Consider the following 14,732-nt stretch of genomic DNA (forward strand, 5'->3'; position numbering starts at 1 on the left):
TGGAGACAGTGTGGGGGCGGGGGGCAGTAATGGAGACAGAGGCAGAGGTGTATGGAGCTTGTGGACCCCGGTGATGGTGGTGGCTGCCTGGCTCAGGCCTCTGTGTCTGAGTTGCCAAGCTGGGCTGGTAGTGCAGTGACTCATGTCGTGAACAGCTGCTTTGCCTGTGATTACTTTCTGTAAGAGGAGTGGCAAATGAGGAAGGCCAAAGTCCCTGTGATCCCATGCAGGAGAGGAAGACACTGGAGTGAAATGCTCCATGGAGGCTTTGCCCACGCAGGGGTGCCCGCGAGATGGGGGCAAATGGAACCAAGTGAAGAGGTCCATGGCTGCCCCAGAGACGGGCTTTCCATTACCAATAACTTGGAAAGGCAAAATGAGTGAGGAAAAATATTGTTATTGAGGAAGTCAACCCTAAAACCTGCTGTTGTGGAAAGAATGACACTCTCATTCCATGTTCCGGGAGAAAATGGTCAGCTCTGCTCAGAACCAGGGTCCCCGCCTCCTCCACCTGCCCACTTTCCTGCTCTCCTGTGTCTGTCACTCCCCAAGGCAGTGGTATTTCCAACTGTCCCCTGCAACACCATCACGATGGAACAATCAGTGCATCTTTCTGAGCCTCAATCAGATCATCAATAAAATAGAGATTCTCACATCTGAATTGTCTCCACAGTCAGGTAGCTGACCAGACAGACTCTCCGGGCGGTTTCCAGCAGTGGTTCAGGTTGATCATCCCCGTGTTAGGCAAGTGGAAGGTGGGAGACCATAGCCTGGAGACCACAGGCCTAGGGAGGCTCTGAGACTGACTAGTAAATCCTGCCATTACTGCAGAAGAATAAATGCCTGGGTCTGTTCGGCCTTCCTCTTTCTTCCTGGTTTCATCTACAGCATTGATTTTCAACCACTCACCTGGGGGTGACTTTGCTCCCCCAGGGAAAATTTAGCCATGTCTGAAGTCACCTTGTTGTCATACCTAGAAGGAGGGTGCTACTGGCTTCTAGTGGGTTGAGGTCAAGTTAATCATCCTACAATTCACATCAAGAATTACACAGCTGCCTAATCTCACTAGTGACAAGTTGAGAAAGCCCAGTTCATTCCTTCCCAGTGCCAGAGAGAAGGTGTGGCCATCAGAGAGGTGAGTTTCTTACCAACCAAGTAAAGGACATTCACCAGAAGGTGAGGGTCAACGTGATCTCCGAGATAGCAGAAAGAAAGGAGATGAATTTGAGATAACAGTTCTAGCCCCATTTCCATTTGCACAAAGACCAGTAATAACTTATAGGAATGTTACACATGATGATTCTAAAATTTGCACACTTCTTTTGCTGTTTTGCATACCCCTGCATGTTTGTACCAGTTAAATGCTTTAAGCCACATGCTTGTTCTGGAGACGGCAAGGGAGGGAATTGCATTCTTATTTGGAAATGGTTGCTAGGGGGAAGCTCCTGGGCAGTGAGCACAGGAGGCAGCAAATAAAAACCACAGAATCAAGAAACTCCCACCCTGAGGGACGTGGGAGGGAGGAGACGGGTGAGCAGGCAGGGTGGGAAGCCCCCTTGCATGGAGACACGGCTCAGGCCCTCTAGTCCATTTCAGCCCCGTCAGCCTCAGAGGTAGGTAGGATCTCTGATTCCAACTGAACATGCCTGTAATCTCAACCAGGAAGCAATTATCCTTGAGTTTACAAGATGTTTTCCAGTAAGGACAAACATGTGTCTCACAGTGAAAAAATACCAGCTTTTCAGAGGAGCACAGACAGGGAAGAGCCTACTGGCTTGCTTCTGCTTTCAATCAAAGGATGCTTTTCTGCCTAATGGCAGGACTGAAATGATACATTGTACAGGGACTGCACCAATGTGATAAAGAAGCATAAACGAAGCTTCTGCTGCTGCTCCCAGCCAGCCCCTCTTAGTATCCACTGAGTGCCTCGCTCCCCTGGTCCTGCAGGTAACCCAGCAATGAATAACAAGAGAGAGGCTGAATCCCTCAGTTACAAGTCGAGATGACAGGAGGCAGTTTGGCAAGCATGAGCAGACAGGGGTGGTGAAGGAGTGTGCTTTAGCTCCTGGAGCCACAGGAGAGCATGAGAACCCGCCTCTAGGCTGGCCTTCAGGACCTGTTCCCAGAAGCACATGGCAGAAGCTCTTGGTAAGGGAATAACTGCTTCTGTTAGTACCTGTGCTGGTAACTCAAAACCTGTACCTGCCTCCAGTCCTGTAGCTCACCTAGCTCAGCTCACCTGCAGGAGGGGCCCATGGCAAAGGAGGGCAAAGGAGGCAGGGGAATGTGCAAGGAGGGGAAGTGGGGAAGCGGGGAATTGTCAGAAGGTGGTCTTGGGGAGAGAGACTGGGCAGCCATAGTGATCCCTACCCACTATGAAAGAGGAAGGCAAATAAGAAGGGAGGTTTTGGAGAGATGAAAGGCAGTAAAGGGAAGTAAGTACCATTCTGCAGGGACAGTAGAAGGCACACTGATGGACAGCTGAGGGGGATGGCATCACTGTGGGGCTTCAAGAAGACCCCAAACCTTCTTTATAAAGGAAACGTTGCCTCTGGTAGGGACACAGCAATGTTTTCCTGGGTGGCTGTCACTGCAGAGCTCATCAGAAAATAATCATAAATAAAACATCACAGCCATGTCTTAAAGTATGTAATGGCAGGAACTGAGTTGTCAAGAGTAATGAGTTTAAGTTACTTTTGAGATGATCCTATAACTACCTGTGTGAGTGTGAGCCTGAGATAGGGATCTCAGTATTTAAAGTTCCTAAATTTCACTGGTAGGGAGAAAGTGTGTTTTAAAAAGCACCATTTAGTGGGCCTGGAGTAGCTTTTGTCCCAGGGAGAAAGTGTCATTTAGCACCTTAAAGGCCATATAAGATGAACAGTTCTGCCCCGCATGAGATGACACAACATCTTCCTCAGCCCTTAACCCGCAGCCCAGCTACAGGATCTACAGAATCTACAGGATTCTCCCATTGTCAGGAACCCTGGGACCTCCGGATGAATGGGCTCCCATCTAGAATTCTGACACCTGCTTTCCTGGGCTCTTTGTCTTGGTTGCCGGGACCCAGGCTTTGTCTTTGTAGGCAGCTGGTTCTGGAGCCATGGGGCAGTCATCTGCTCTCTGACAATCAACTCAGGTTTTTCCCAGGCCCATCCTGGCCTGTCTGTCCTCAGGTCCCTGCCTCGCCCTTAACCTGCTCAGCTCTGTATCAGCTGGGGGGCGGGGAAGCTCCATCAGCTGACATCCAGATGGTCTTAGCCAGTGGGGGCTCCACTGGGATCCTGGCGGTCGGCAGGAAGGGAGAACCTAGGTGTTTCTCTCCCTTTTCTTGGCCTATAGAGGAGTCTCTGGCAGTGACCATGCCTCCTGCATGGCTCAAGCTTTCATTAGACAGGTAGGCTGTAGTTCCAATTTTGTCATTCTTTTCCGTCCCTCTGACCTAGAGGTAGTGGTGGTCCCTAGCCATTGCTGAGAGTTGATTATCTCCCTGTCCCCCAGACTGGCTTCTTGGCATCTTTTTTTTTTTTTTTAAGATGGAGTTTCACTCTTGTTGCCCAGGCTGGAGTACAATGGCATGATCTCAGCTCACTACAACCTCCACCTCCCAGGTTCAAGCAATTCTCCTGCCTCAGCTTCCAGAGTAGCTGGGATTACAGGCGTGCACCAACACGCCCAGCTGATTTTTGTATTTTTAGTAGACACGGGCTTTCACCATGTTGGTCAGGCTGGTCTCGAACTCCTGACCTCAGGTGACCCACCCACCTTGGCCTCCCAAACTGCTGGGATTACAGGCATGAGCCACTGCACCCGGCCGACTTCTCGGCATTTCTAGCATGCAGTTCAGCCCCTCTGTCCTCTGGTGACTGTACATCCTCCTTCCAAGCACAGAGTGGAATTGTGCCCCCTCCATCTTGGAAGTTAGGCGAGGTTATTGACTTGCTTTGTCTAATGCAATCAGAGCGGAAGTGACATGTGTCATGTGTCACTTCTGGATGGAATTTTAAGATGCAGTGTCAATATGCCATGTGCTTTCCCCACCACAGCCGCGGATGTGAAAACGCAGGTGGAGATGGAGCCTCTGAGACTGTGGGGGTCCCAGGGTGACCCTAGCATGTCCAGATCATGGCTGACCAGTGCAGACAAGTGGCATAAAGGAGAAATAAATGTGTATGTGCAGGTATGTTAAGCCACAGACATTTTTTTTTTATTGCAACATGACTTAGCCTCATGCTGCTGATATATACACACACCTGCCCTATTTATATCCTAGAGAGTAGGGGGTCCTTTCCCAAAAGGCACACTGACTATGCACCAAAAATCAACTCTAAGCAACTGAAGACTGTGCCTACCATTGGAAAACCCTAAACTCAATATATTTGCATTTGAACCAATTGTATCAGTTCATCAATTGACTCCTTCTGCCAACTGCATTTCCAGTCCTGGGGTCTCTCGAAAGCTTCGCCAAGCCTCTTCCCTAAGCTCAAAGTCCCTTCTTGTCCTCCACTACATACCACTGGTCACCACTTCTTTAATTCATTTCAGATCCACTCTTGTCTAGGCCCCCAGAGTCTCTCAGTTCATGTGGTGTTCCAGCTCCTGGATTCTTTCGTCCATATATGCCCAACCTGCAATTCACACTACGATGCCTTAGTGGATTCCTTCTAAAATGCTTATCTTCTTTGAAATCTTTGGCACTGCCCCATTACCCACAGGAAAAACCCAAGCCACACACAGGCCCTTTTACAATCTGACTCCTCCTGTCTGCCCAGTCATCTGCTATCAATGCTTTGCTCTTCCCCCACCTCCGTCCTCCCCCATGATGTTCTAGCACTTACAGTCCCATTGGTTGCCTGGTGGAACCCTGATCATCCTTTGGGTGCCTTTCTGATGCAGGAGCACACTGGGGTCTGTAAAAGGAAAGCCTCGTGGCCTGCACCTGCAAGCTGCAGCGACTTACAGGCTGCCTCTGCAAGAGCGTGTGCCGTGTGTCGTAGCTGTTACTCTTCTGCCTCCTTTGCCCCCAAATGCTGCGCCTGATGCAGGCAGGAACCCCATCTTTTTGTCTTTCTGTGCCTTAACACAATGCCAGAGCTATAATAACCACCCCATAAAAAAGGGAATAAATGATTAGAAACCACTCTGTTTTAATTGAGCTAATTTAATGTGTGGTGATTGTAATTGGTTCTCTGTCTTCATTTCATCTGACACAACAGCATTTCAAATCTGTACTAAATTTGAGCTGTTTCTTTAGTCATAGGAGGAATTCCCTCTATATCAAAGCAGACAGCTAAGACCTCTGAACCCCTCACAGAGCAGGTCCTTGACTCTTTGCAGAAAAAGAAACCATAGTCTATTTGCCTCTTTCTGGCTGGATGAAGATTCAGCCCCTGGAGCTACTCAGAATAAAGCTGCTGCTCTGTTATTTATTTGGAAACGATGAGTATCTCTTCTCTGCTCCATGTGGATGTGCTATGGTGGTGATTTCAAGGTGGACCATGCCCGAAAGGATGGCTGGGGTACAATGGCTCATGAGGACAACCCCTAGGGATGCTCTGGCTGCAAAGGAAAAGTGGGGAGTGGGCATGCTTGAGAGAGGCTGGCAGGATAGAGACAGAAAGCAAGAGGAAGCCAGCTCCTTCCACCAAGATTCAGAGAGAGCCACAGGTAGCTCAGGCGGTCCCCACCTACTGACGCAGCAATGCACGGCAGACACACAACTGATGCAGAGAAGGGGACAGAAGTGTGACTCCAGCTTGCCAGCAGAACCCTGAGGTGGGGGGTGGGGTGGTCCTAGGGAAGGGATCCTGCAGCCAGGAGAAGACATCAGGGCCAAGTCCACTGCCTGTTCAACTCTTGCAACTGCAACACCATGCACAAGACAAGATATCTGATTGCAATTTAAATTATCAGTGAAACCATGTGTCAAGACTTCCTGCACTGTATTTGACGCGTTCCCAGCACCTCCAAGGTTGGAGGGCAGTGCTGTGTCAGCAGGCAATGACCACGAAGAAAATGACCTTTGGAAATTTATGTAAGAACTGCCTGCAAAGTATTTCATGCAGACCACGATTCAGAGCTCTCGGGCTATTTGCCTGCCTCTGGTCATCTCCAATTTGTCATCATCTGAGAGGCCAGGACAGAGTCTACTAGGTTGTGTCCCCTCTGATGATGGCATGGTTTGGGCCACTGCATGCCTGTTTTTAGACAATATTGGGAGCCTCCACTAGAATCGAGCTTTCCGTTTCATTTCAGTCAGTGGGTGTAGTGGCAAAGTGCTGGTTACCAGTGAGCAAGCTGAGAGTCACCCTAACCCTAACCCCAACTCTAACCCTCCAGTGTGGCCTTTCTAGTTGCTCCATCTGGAATAGGGCTTCTTGTAGTCTAAGTCTGAAAATATCCGTTGTGAAGATGCAAATAGAGATTAACATTTCAAAGGGTAGTGTTAAAAAATCGGCAGTCCACTTTTTGATGCAATCTATCCATCCGACAAAGGGCTAATACCCAGAATCTACAAACAACTTAAACAAATTTACAAGAAAAAAACAACCCCATCAAAAAGTGGGCGAAGGATATGAACAGACACTTCTCAAAGGAAGACATTTATGCAGCCAATAAACATGAAAAAATGCTCATCATCACTGGTCATTAGAGAAATGCAAATCAAAATCACAATGAGATACCATCTCACGCCAGTCAGAATGGTGATCATTAAAAAGTCAGGAAACAACAGATACTGGAGAAGATGTGGAGAAATGGGAACACTTTTACACTGTTGGTAGGAGTGTAAATTAGTTCAGCCACTGTGGAAGACAGTGTGGTGATTCCTCAAAGATCTAGAACCAGAAATACCATTTGACCCAGCAATCCCATTACTGGGTATATACCCAAAGAATTATAAATCATTCTACTATAAAGACACATGCACATGCATATTTATTATGGCACTGTTCACAATAGCAAAGACTTGGAACCAACACAAACGCCCACCAATGATAGACTGGATAAAGAAAATGTGGCACATATACACCATGGAATACTATGCAGCCATAAAAAGGATGAGTTCGTGTCCTTTGCAGGGACCTGGATGAAGCTGGAAACCATCATCCTCAGCAAACTAACACAGGAACAGAAAACCAAACACCACATGTTCTCACTCATAAGTGGGAGTTGAACAATGAGAACACATGGACACAGGGAGGGGAACATCACATACCAGGGCCTGTCGGGGGTGGGGGGCTAGGGGAGGGATAACATTAGGAGAAATACTTAACATAGATGATGGGTTGATGGGTGCAGCAAACCACCATGGCATGTGTATACCTATGTAACAAACCTGCACATTCTGCACATGTATCCCAGAACTTAAAGTATATATATAAAGATTAAAAATAATTGTCAGGCTTTGGAAGGTTGAAAGTTCACAGGCTGTGAACTGCTACTCTTAGTTTGCTAATTTTTCGACCCCATGGAAACTCTCTCTGTTGAAAGCTCTCTCTACCTCCTCTCCCTCTTTGCCTACCTGTCTCGTCTTTGCTCCTTGTCATTCTGTCTCAGTCCTCCTTAATACCCCCTTCTCTTGGGCTTTCCTCATATACTGTACATATATTTTCTCTATTCTTTGTGTGTGTGTTTTTTGTTTCTCTATCTCTTCTTCTACATCTACTTTTCTTCCTTTCTCCTTTTTTTTCTTATCCTTACCAGGCCCGTCCTCATTTCAATAATGTGACATACAATATTTTAAAGTATTTTTAATTTATTAAATAAAGTTGCTGTAGTTTTTTTCACAGCAAAGTACTCACAAAAATAAAGCTGGTTTTGATCAAAAATTTGTTAACATTAATCAAACATTTAAAATCTATTTCTTGCTTGCCCTTAAAAAAATGACTGAAGTTGACTTTTTGGAAGTGGCTGATGAATGGCACATAGCAGGAAAAAAATGGCACATAGCACCTCTTCCCTGCTCCCGAAGAAGAAGACATTCCTTTCCCATTATGGTATTTCCTTAGCCATTGATGTGGCTAGCCATTTGCTAGCATGTGGACACATAGGGTGATGAGAGAAGAATCTCTATCCAGTTCTAGTTAAACATAGAGATGTTCTAGTAACCAGATGGTTTTTGCTTGGCAGTTTAACAAGCAAAGTGTTTATTGGCTTTGGAAACCCATTCATAGCATTGTGTTTTAGGTATTCATGGTTCTGTCTGTTTTTTTTTTTTTTCTTCCAGAGTGTGGCCATGGTTTATGTTCCCATCAATTTTATTGTGTGGCAATTATATGTTAATTCTTTGCTCAGCCTACTGACAGAATCTCCTTACCTAATTATGCATTTCATTGTAGACTTCTATGTAAAATAACTGTGTAGTATATTTAATTAGTCATGAGTTTAATTTAAATGAAATGTTTGGTATGTTGACTACATGATTAGCATTTTGTAGCATCTATAGAAGTTGCCTTACATCTTATACATTTTATAATGTCCTGTATCTTTGTAAGGACCAATAAACTCGGACATTGGGTATGATTCTAAGGTCTGTTCTCAACTTTTAAATTTCCTTATGCATTGAGAAACATTTATGCAATCTTTTTCATAATGACAGAGCACATTAGAAGAATGGGTGTACCCAGTCATCTACCAAAGGATTTGAAATTCAACTTTGATAGAATTCTCTTATGACAGTTGATTCACAGACCAAAATCATTAGAAATACTGTCCAGCCAAACCTGAAACGTAAAACCAATAAATCAATAGTCAGGTGAAGAGCTCTTATTTAAATGTATCTGGAAACCAATATAAATGGAAAAATTAAAATAGCTTTATCAGAAATATTAATCAGTACAGTACCCTTACAATTCAGTCAGATGAGTTAAAAATAATATTCACTGAACCAGAGTATCAATTTCTAATGGAAGCCTTGGGAAAACTGTTAGCCTCATAACTTATGCACAACACCATCTGATTTAATTCACCCAGACACCTGAGACTCAGTTCATGGACAATGATGCTTAGGTTCTAGGCCACTGATCCTCCCGTCATTCAGAGAACGTGTCGGTGAATTTGGACTTAAAGATTAGAAAGAAATCTGCTCATGTGCTGTGGATTGTGAATTAGTTGGTAAGGCCCACGGATCCACTCCATATTTGGACAATACAGGCTGGTCCATTTTGTGATGGCACTGGCCACACTCTTTCATTCCAGGTCTGAAAAGAGCACATTTCATCACTTTAGGATGCTTTCACTTACAGAGAACCAGTCATATGATTTGGTTCTGTGTCCCCAAGCAAATTGAATTGTAACCCCCAATGCTGGAGGTGGGGCCTGGAGAGAGATGATTCGATCATGGCGGCAGATTTCCCCTTCAGTGCTGCTCTAGTGATAGTGAGTAAATGCTTGAGCGATCTGGTTGTTTAAAAGTGTATGGAACCACGCCTCCCTCTCTTCCTCCTGTTCTGGCCATGTGACATGCTTGCTCCCTCTTTGCCTTCCACCATGGTTGTAAGTTTCCTGGGGCCTCCCCAGAAGCTGATCGGATGCCAGCACCGTGCTTCCTATACAGCCTGTGGAACTAACTGTGGAGCTAATGAAACCTCTTTTCTTTATCAATTACCCAGTCTCAGGTATTTCTTTATAGCAGTGTAAGAATGGACTAATACAACCAGTTTGGGGTTCTTCAAACCAAGTTATAAATTCTTTTAACATTTTCAGTTTGCAAGACTACAGGTAGAAAAAAAGGATGGAGCAGAGAGCAGGGCAGGAGATGATACAGAAATTAGAGCAGGGGAGAGGGGTGTCAGTGCTGAAGGGATTTTATTCTTTACCCAGTCCTTTCATCACAGTGAAATGTGAAATTAGCATGTGTTCAAGACTTATGTAAAATTACGCAGAGGTTTGGGGTCAGAAATGAAAGGAAATCAATGTAAATAACTTTTTAAAGTTATATTTTCTTGGTATGGGTGGATATTTTGGAATAAAGGTTCACTGACTATGCTACAGAGGAACACCTTTATTTAATAGTCTCATGATTTGAGGAGGAAGAAGGTGCACACTTAAATGTGGGCAACATTAATGGTTAATTTTTGCCGGCCAAATTTAAAAAGGTGTTCATGGAGAAGTGTTTGTAAGCCTCCACTGTAACTTTCCATATGAAATCCATCACCAGGAGAAATTTCCATTTTTCAAAGGAAAAAAATATGCCTTGATGGTTTATTTCATACTCATATGGTCTTTAATAATTAGACTTCAATATAGAAAACTGCATTTCTCATTTGAAGAAGGCTTTATTCTAATAAATTCCACTTTCCTTTATTTATTTATTTATTTATTTATTTATTTATTTATTTATTTATTTTGAGACTTGGTCTCGCTCTGTTGTCCAGGCTAGAGTGCAGTGGCATGATCTTGGCTCACTGCAACCTCTACCTCCCCGGTTCAAATGATTCTCCTGCCTCAGCTTCTGAATAGCCATAATAGGGATTACAGGTGTGAGCCACCATGCTCAGCTAATTTTTGTATTTTTAGTAGAGACAGGGTTTCACCATATTAGCCAAGCTGATCTTGAACTCCTGACCTCAAGTGATCTGCCCGCCTCGGCCTCCCAAAGTGCTGGGATTACAGGCATGAGCTACCATGCCCAGCCCCCTTTCCTCTTAAAAAATGCTACAGCAACCAAAACAGCATGGTACGGGTACCAAAACAGAGACACAGACCAATGGAACAGAACACAGCCCTCAGAAATACTACAACACATCTACAGCCATCTGATCTTTGACAAAACTGACAAAAACAAGAAATGGGGAAAGGATTCCCTATTTAATAAATGGTGCTGGGAAAATTGGCTAGCCGTAAGTAGAAAACTGAAACTGGATCCTTTCCTTACTCCTTATATGAAAATTAATTCAAGATGGATTAGAGACTTAAATGTTAGACCTAATACCATAAAAACCGTAGAAGAAAACCTAGGTAATACCATTCAGGACATAGGTATGGGCAAGGACTTCACGTCTAAAACACCAAAAGCAATGGCAACAAAAGCCAAAATTGACAAATGGGATCTAATTAAACTAAAGAGCTTCTACACAGCAAAAGAAACTACCATCAGAATGAACAGGCAACCTACAGAGTGGGAGAAAATTTTTGCAATCTACTCATCTGACAAAGGGCTAATATCCAGAACCTACAAAGAACTCAAACAAATTTACAAGAAAAAAACAAACAACCCCATCAAAAAGTGGGCAAAGGATATGAACAGACATTTCTCAAAAGACATTCATGCATTCAATAGACACATTAAAAAATGCTCATCATCACTGGCCATCAGAGAAATGCAAATCAAAACCACAATGAGATACCATCTCATACCAGTTAAAATGGCAATCATTAAAAAGTCAGGAAACAACAGGTGCTGGAGAGGATGTGGAGAAATAGGAACACTTTTACACTGTTGGTGGGACTGTAAACTAGTTCAACCATTGTGGAAAACAATATGGTAATTCCTCAAGGATCTAGAACTAGAAATACCATATGACCCAGCCATCCCATTACTGTGTATATACCCAAAGGATTATAAATCATGCTGCTATAAAGACACATGCACACATATGTTTACTGCGGCACTATTCACAATAGCAAAGACTTGGAATCAACCCAAATGTCCATCAGTGGCAGACTGGATTAAGAAAATGTGGCACATATACACCATGGAATACTATGCAGCCACAAAAAAGGATGAGTTCATGTCCTTTGTAGGCACATGGATGCAGCTGGAAACCATCATTCTCAGCAAACTATTGCAAGAACAGAAAACCAAACACCTCATGTTCTCACTCATAGGTGGGAATTGAACAATGAGATCACTTGGACAGGGGAAGGGGAACATCACACACCGGGGCCTATTGTGGAGAGGGGGGCGGGGAGAGGGATGGCATTGGGAGTTATATGTGATGTAAATGACTAGTTGATGGGTGCTGACGAGTTGATGGGTGCAGCACACCAAAATGGCACATGTATACATATGTAACAAACCTGCACATTGTGCACATGTACCCTAGAACTTAAAGTATAATAAAAAAAATAATAAAATTGTAACACAAACCTGAACAAGTAATGAAAAAAAATGCTTTGTGCATCCTGTTTATTTAGCTTAAGAGCACTATAACGCTATGTTCAAAACCTAAATCATCACAAGCTATTTATACTGCAAGTACTCCATTTTTTAATAGCTCTGTCTGAAATTTCTGAAGTACACCTGAAGGGTTTAACAATGATTTATCATTCTGTCCTCTCTTTAGATCATCCAACCCATGGAATAGAGGCCCAGAAAAAACTTCAGCTGACTTTGACTAAACCTCGTAAAAGTTGGTTTGAAATTACTGTGGGTCCTAATCCCCAGCGCAGTGTTACAAATAAAATCTATTTTTGTTCTTCAGCTCCATACTGTGGGTAACAGTTTCAGCACAGAATTTGACCTCAAGCAACATGAACTCCGAATAACGCGTAAAGTAACATCAACGCGAGGCAGTATGTGTGAAACAGATCTCGGTCCCGTAACAGCGAAAGAGAAGGACAAATCAGATCATCACACAGGATGTCTTTTTTGTGCGATTTCGCATTTTCCCATTCAAAACAAAAAATAAATAATAAATCTGAAGCTACTCACTCATGGATTCTGTCAGCTTGGCCATTGTTGCAGTTTCTTCTTTGTGCTTTTCCTGGAGGTGAGAAGAAAAGACAATGATCTATAAAACATGTCTTAGATATGAATTGATCTAATTGCCACTTACAGCTATATCTCTGTTCCTTCTTTTTCCTAGGTCAGAATTTGGTTTCTGATAATTAAATGAATAAAGACTCCACATTATAGTTATATTATCAGTCAGTCACTGAAAAGAGATTTTTAGGGCATTAAAAAGCTTCCCATTGCTCTTGGAAATGAGCGTCTGTCACACTGATCTTGGATATATATAATTGGTGACGCACGACCAGTTTTCAAAACCTCTTTGACACTGGATTTTTGACATCCATATGCCAATTTTTTTTTTCTCTCTGTTTTCCCCCATTGAAGCTTTCTTGGTATTTTTGGAGTTGATATTTTTGTAGTCATTTGGTTTCTTCTTTCCAAAAAACTAAATAGATTTTGTACATATTTCTTTGTCTTACTTTTTGGGTTCCTGGAGCCTTTTAAAAGTCGTAAGCTTTGATGGGTTTATAACCTTATCTACTTTGTGCTGAAAACATTTTGTTTTAACCGAGATATAGGTTATAACCCACTGAGTTTGAAAGCCAGAATAATACACACAGAAATTCAATCTGTCCTGATTAAAACATGACTTTGGAGCTATTAAGAATAATGGTCATCTCTACTGAAAAGTTCTCTTTAATTTCTCCACAGTTCTTTGGCTTTCTTTAATTTCTTTGTGTTCCTAACATATGTAGTAACTGTAACATTGTCCACTGTTATGCTTTTTTTGCGGCTTTTTCTGTGAAACTATGTTCATTATTTTAAAACTTCAGAAAAAAACTGAAAATTATAAATCTAATGCCACCCCCAGAGGAAATCATGGTTACATTTTGGTGACTGCTTTCTAGGCCTATTTCTTTACCTGTGCATATTTACAGATATGGGAATATGATTCTATTTTCATAGAGATAAGTAACTGTACTATACACATTTTGTGTTGAAGCAACGTTTTCATTTAACATCATATCATGCATCTTTCTATGCCAATCAAGGTAGAATACATCATTTTTTAATGACTGCATAGCATTCATCATGGGTTATATCATCATTTCCTTTACCAGATCCCATTTAATTTACTTAGAATTTTTCACTACTTCATAAAACACTGGGATGAGCATCTTGGACCTTATATGGTTGTGCACTTGTTCTGTGCAAGTTATTTTCTGAGGATAAATCCTAAGGTGAGGTATGGCTTGGTCAAAAAGTCTTAATATTAAAAATTCGGACATACAGTGGTCAATTGTCCCCCACAAAAGTTGTACCTGACAGTGTATAAAAGTGTTCAGTTCCTTCCATTCTTGCCAGCTTGTCAGTGGCACTAGCACTTTTGCCCCCTAATCTTTGCTAAATCAACAGGCAGACAACATGATCTTGTTATTTTATACTGTTGTCTTTCTCTGACCTTTTGTTTATGGACAACTGTAGTGTTCTTCCCCATGTCATCATTATGAAGTTTACTCATGGTTTCACATTGTTGTGTTCCAGCCCCTCTGCCATCAACATTTTAGTGCTTAGAAGCCCAGGGTGGTATTTGCTCTTCCCCATGGTCCCGATACAATGCTGAGTACAGTCTAGCGGTTTGGCTAACACTTGAATTGATGTGTCATGGCTTGGGTGTTGTAGTATGGATAGCAAGATCATTATTCGTCCTCCCTATAACACTATTCCCAAACTGAAAGGGTAAGCTTTGATTCAATGGCAACAAACAACTTCGCACATGGCAAGTATTCTTGATTTCCACAGCCCTGTATTCATGACAACGAAATCAGCACACCATCTCTTACTTAAACTAATAATTGTCCTTGAGAACAGAAGGAGCTAAGGAGCTGTAATCTACTAACCTGCTTGCTGTGGCATTTCGCCCATGATATTTGGCCTACCACTTGGGTTATGTCAACATGCAGAGAAACAGCATGGCATGTGCCAGTTGAGAGGCTAAGTGTCACATCACAGAGCTGAATAAGACAGGCAGAGAGGAGCCTCTCACACAACACTG

At 43.0% G+C, this 14,732-nt stretch overlaps 1 protein-coding gene across 2 annotated transcripts in view; it reads right to left on the bottom strand.

Moving 5' to 3' along the window:
- KCNJ6 (potassium inwardly rectifying channel subfamily J member 6) overlaps window positions 1-14,732 on the bottom strand; it is a 314,146-nt gene that overhangs the window by 217,161 nt on the left and 82,253 nt on the right. For both annotated transcript variants that reach the window (XM_007967938.3, XM_073010592.1), the window contains exon 2: window positions 12,656-12,707. In XM_007967938.3, coding sequence (XP_007966129.1) covers window positions 12,656-12,680 — 25 coding nt within the window. In that variant the 5' untranslated portion in view covers window positions 12,681-12,707. The remainder of the gene's footprint in view (window positions 1-12,655; window positions 12,708-14,732) is intronic.

This window comes from Chlorocebus sabaeus, chromosome 2 (genome assembly GCF_047675955.1).
Source record: "Chlorocebus sabaeus isolate Y175 chromosome 2, mChlSab1.0.hap1, whole genome shotgun sequence".
Taxonomy (NCBI): domain Eukaryota; kingdom Metazoa; phylum Chordata; class Mammalia; order Primates; family Cercopithecidae; genus Chlorocebus; species Chlorocebus sabaeus.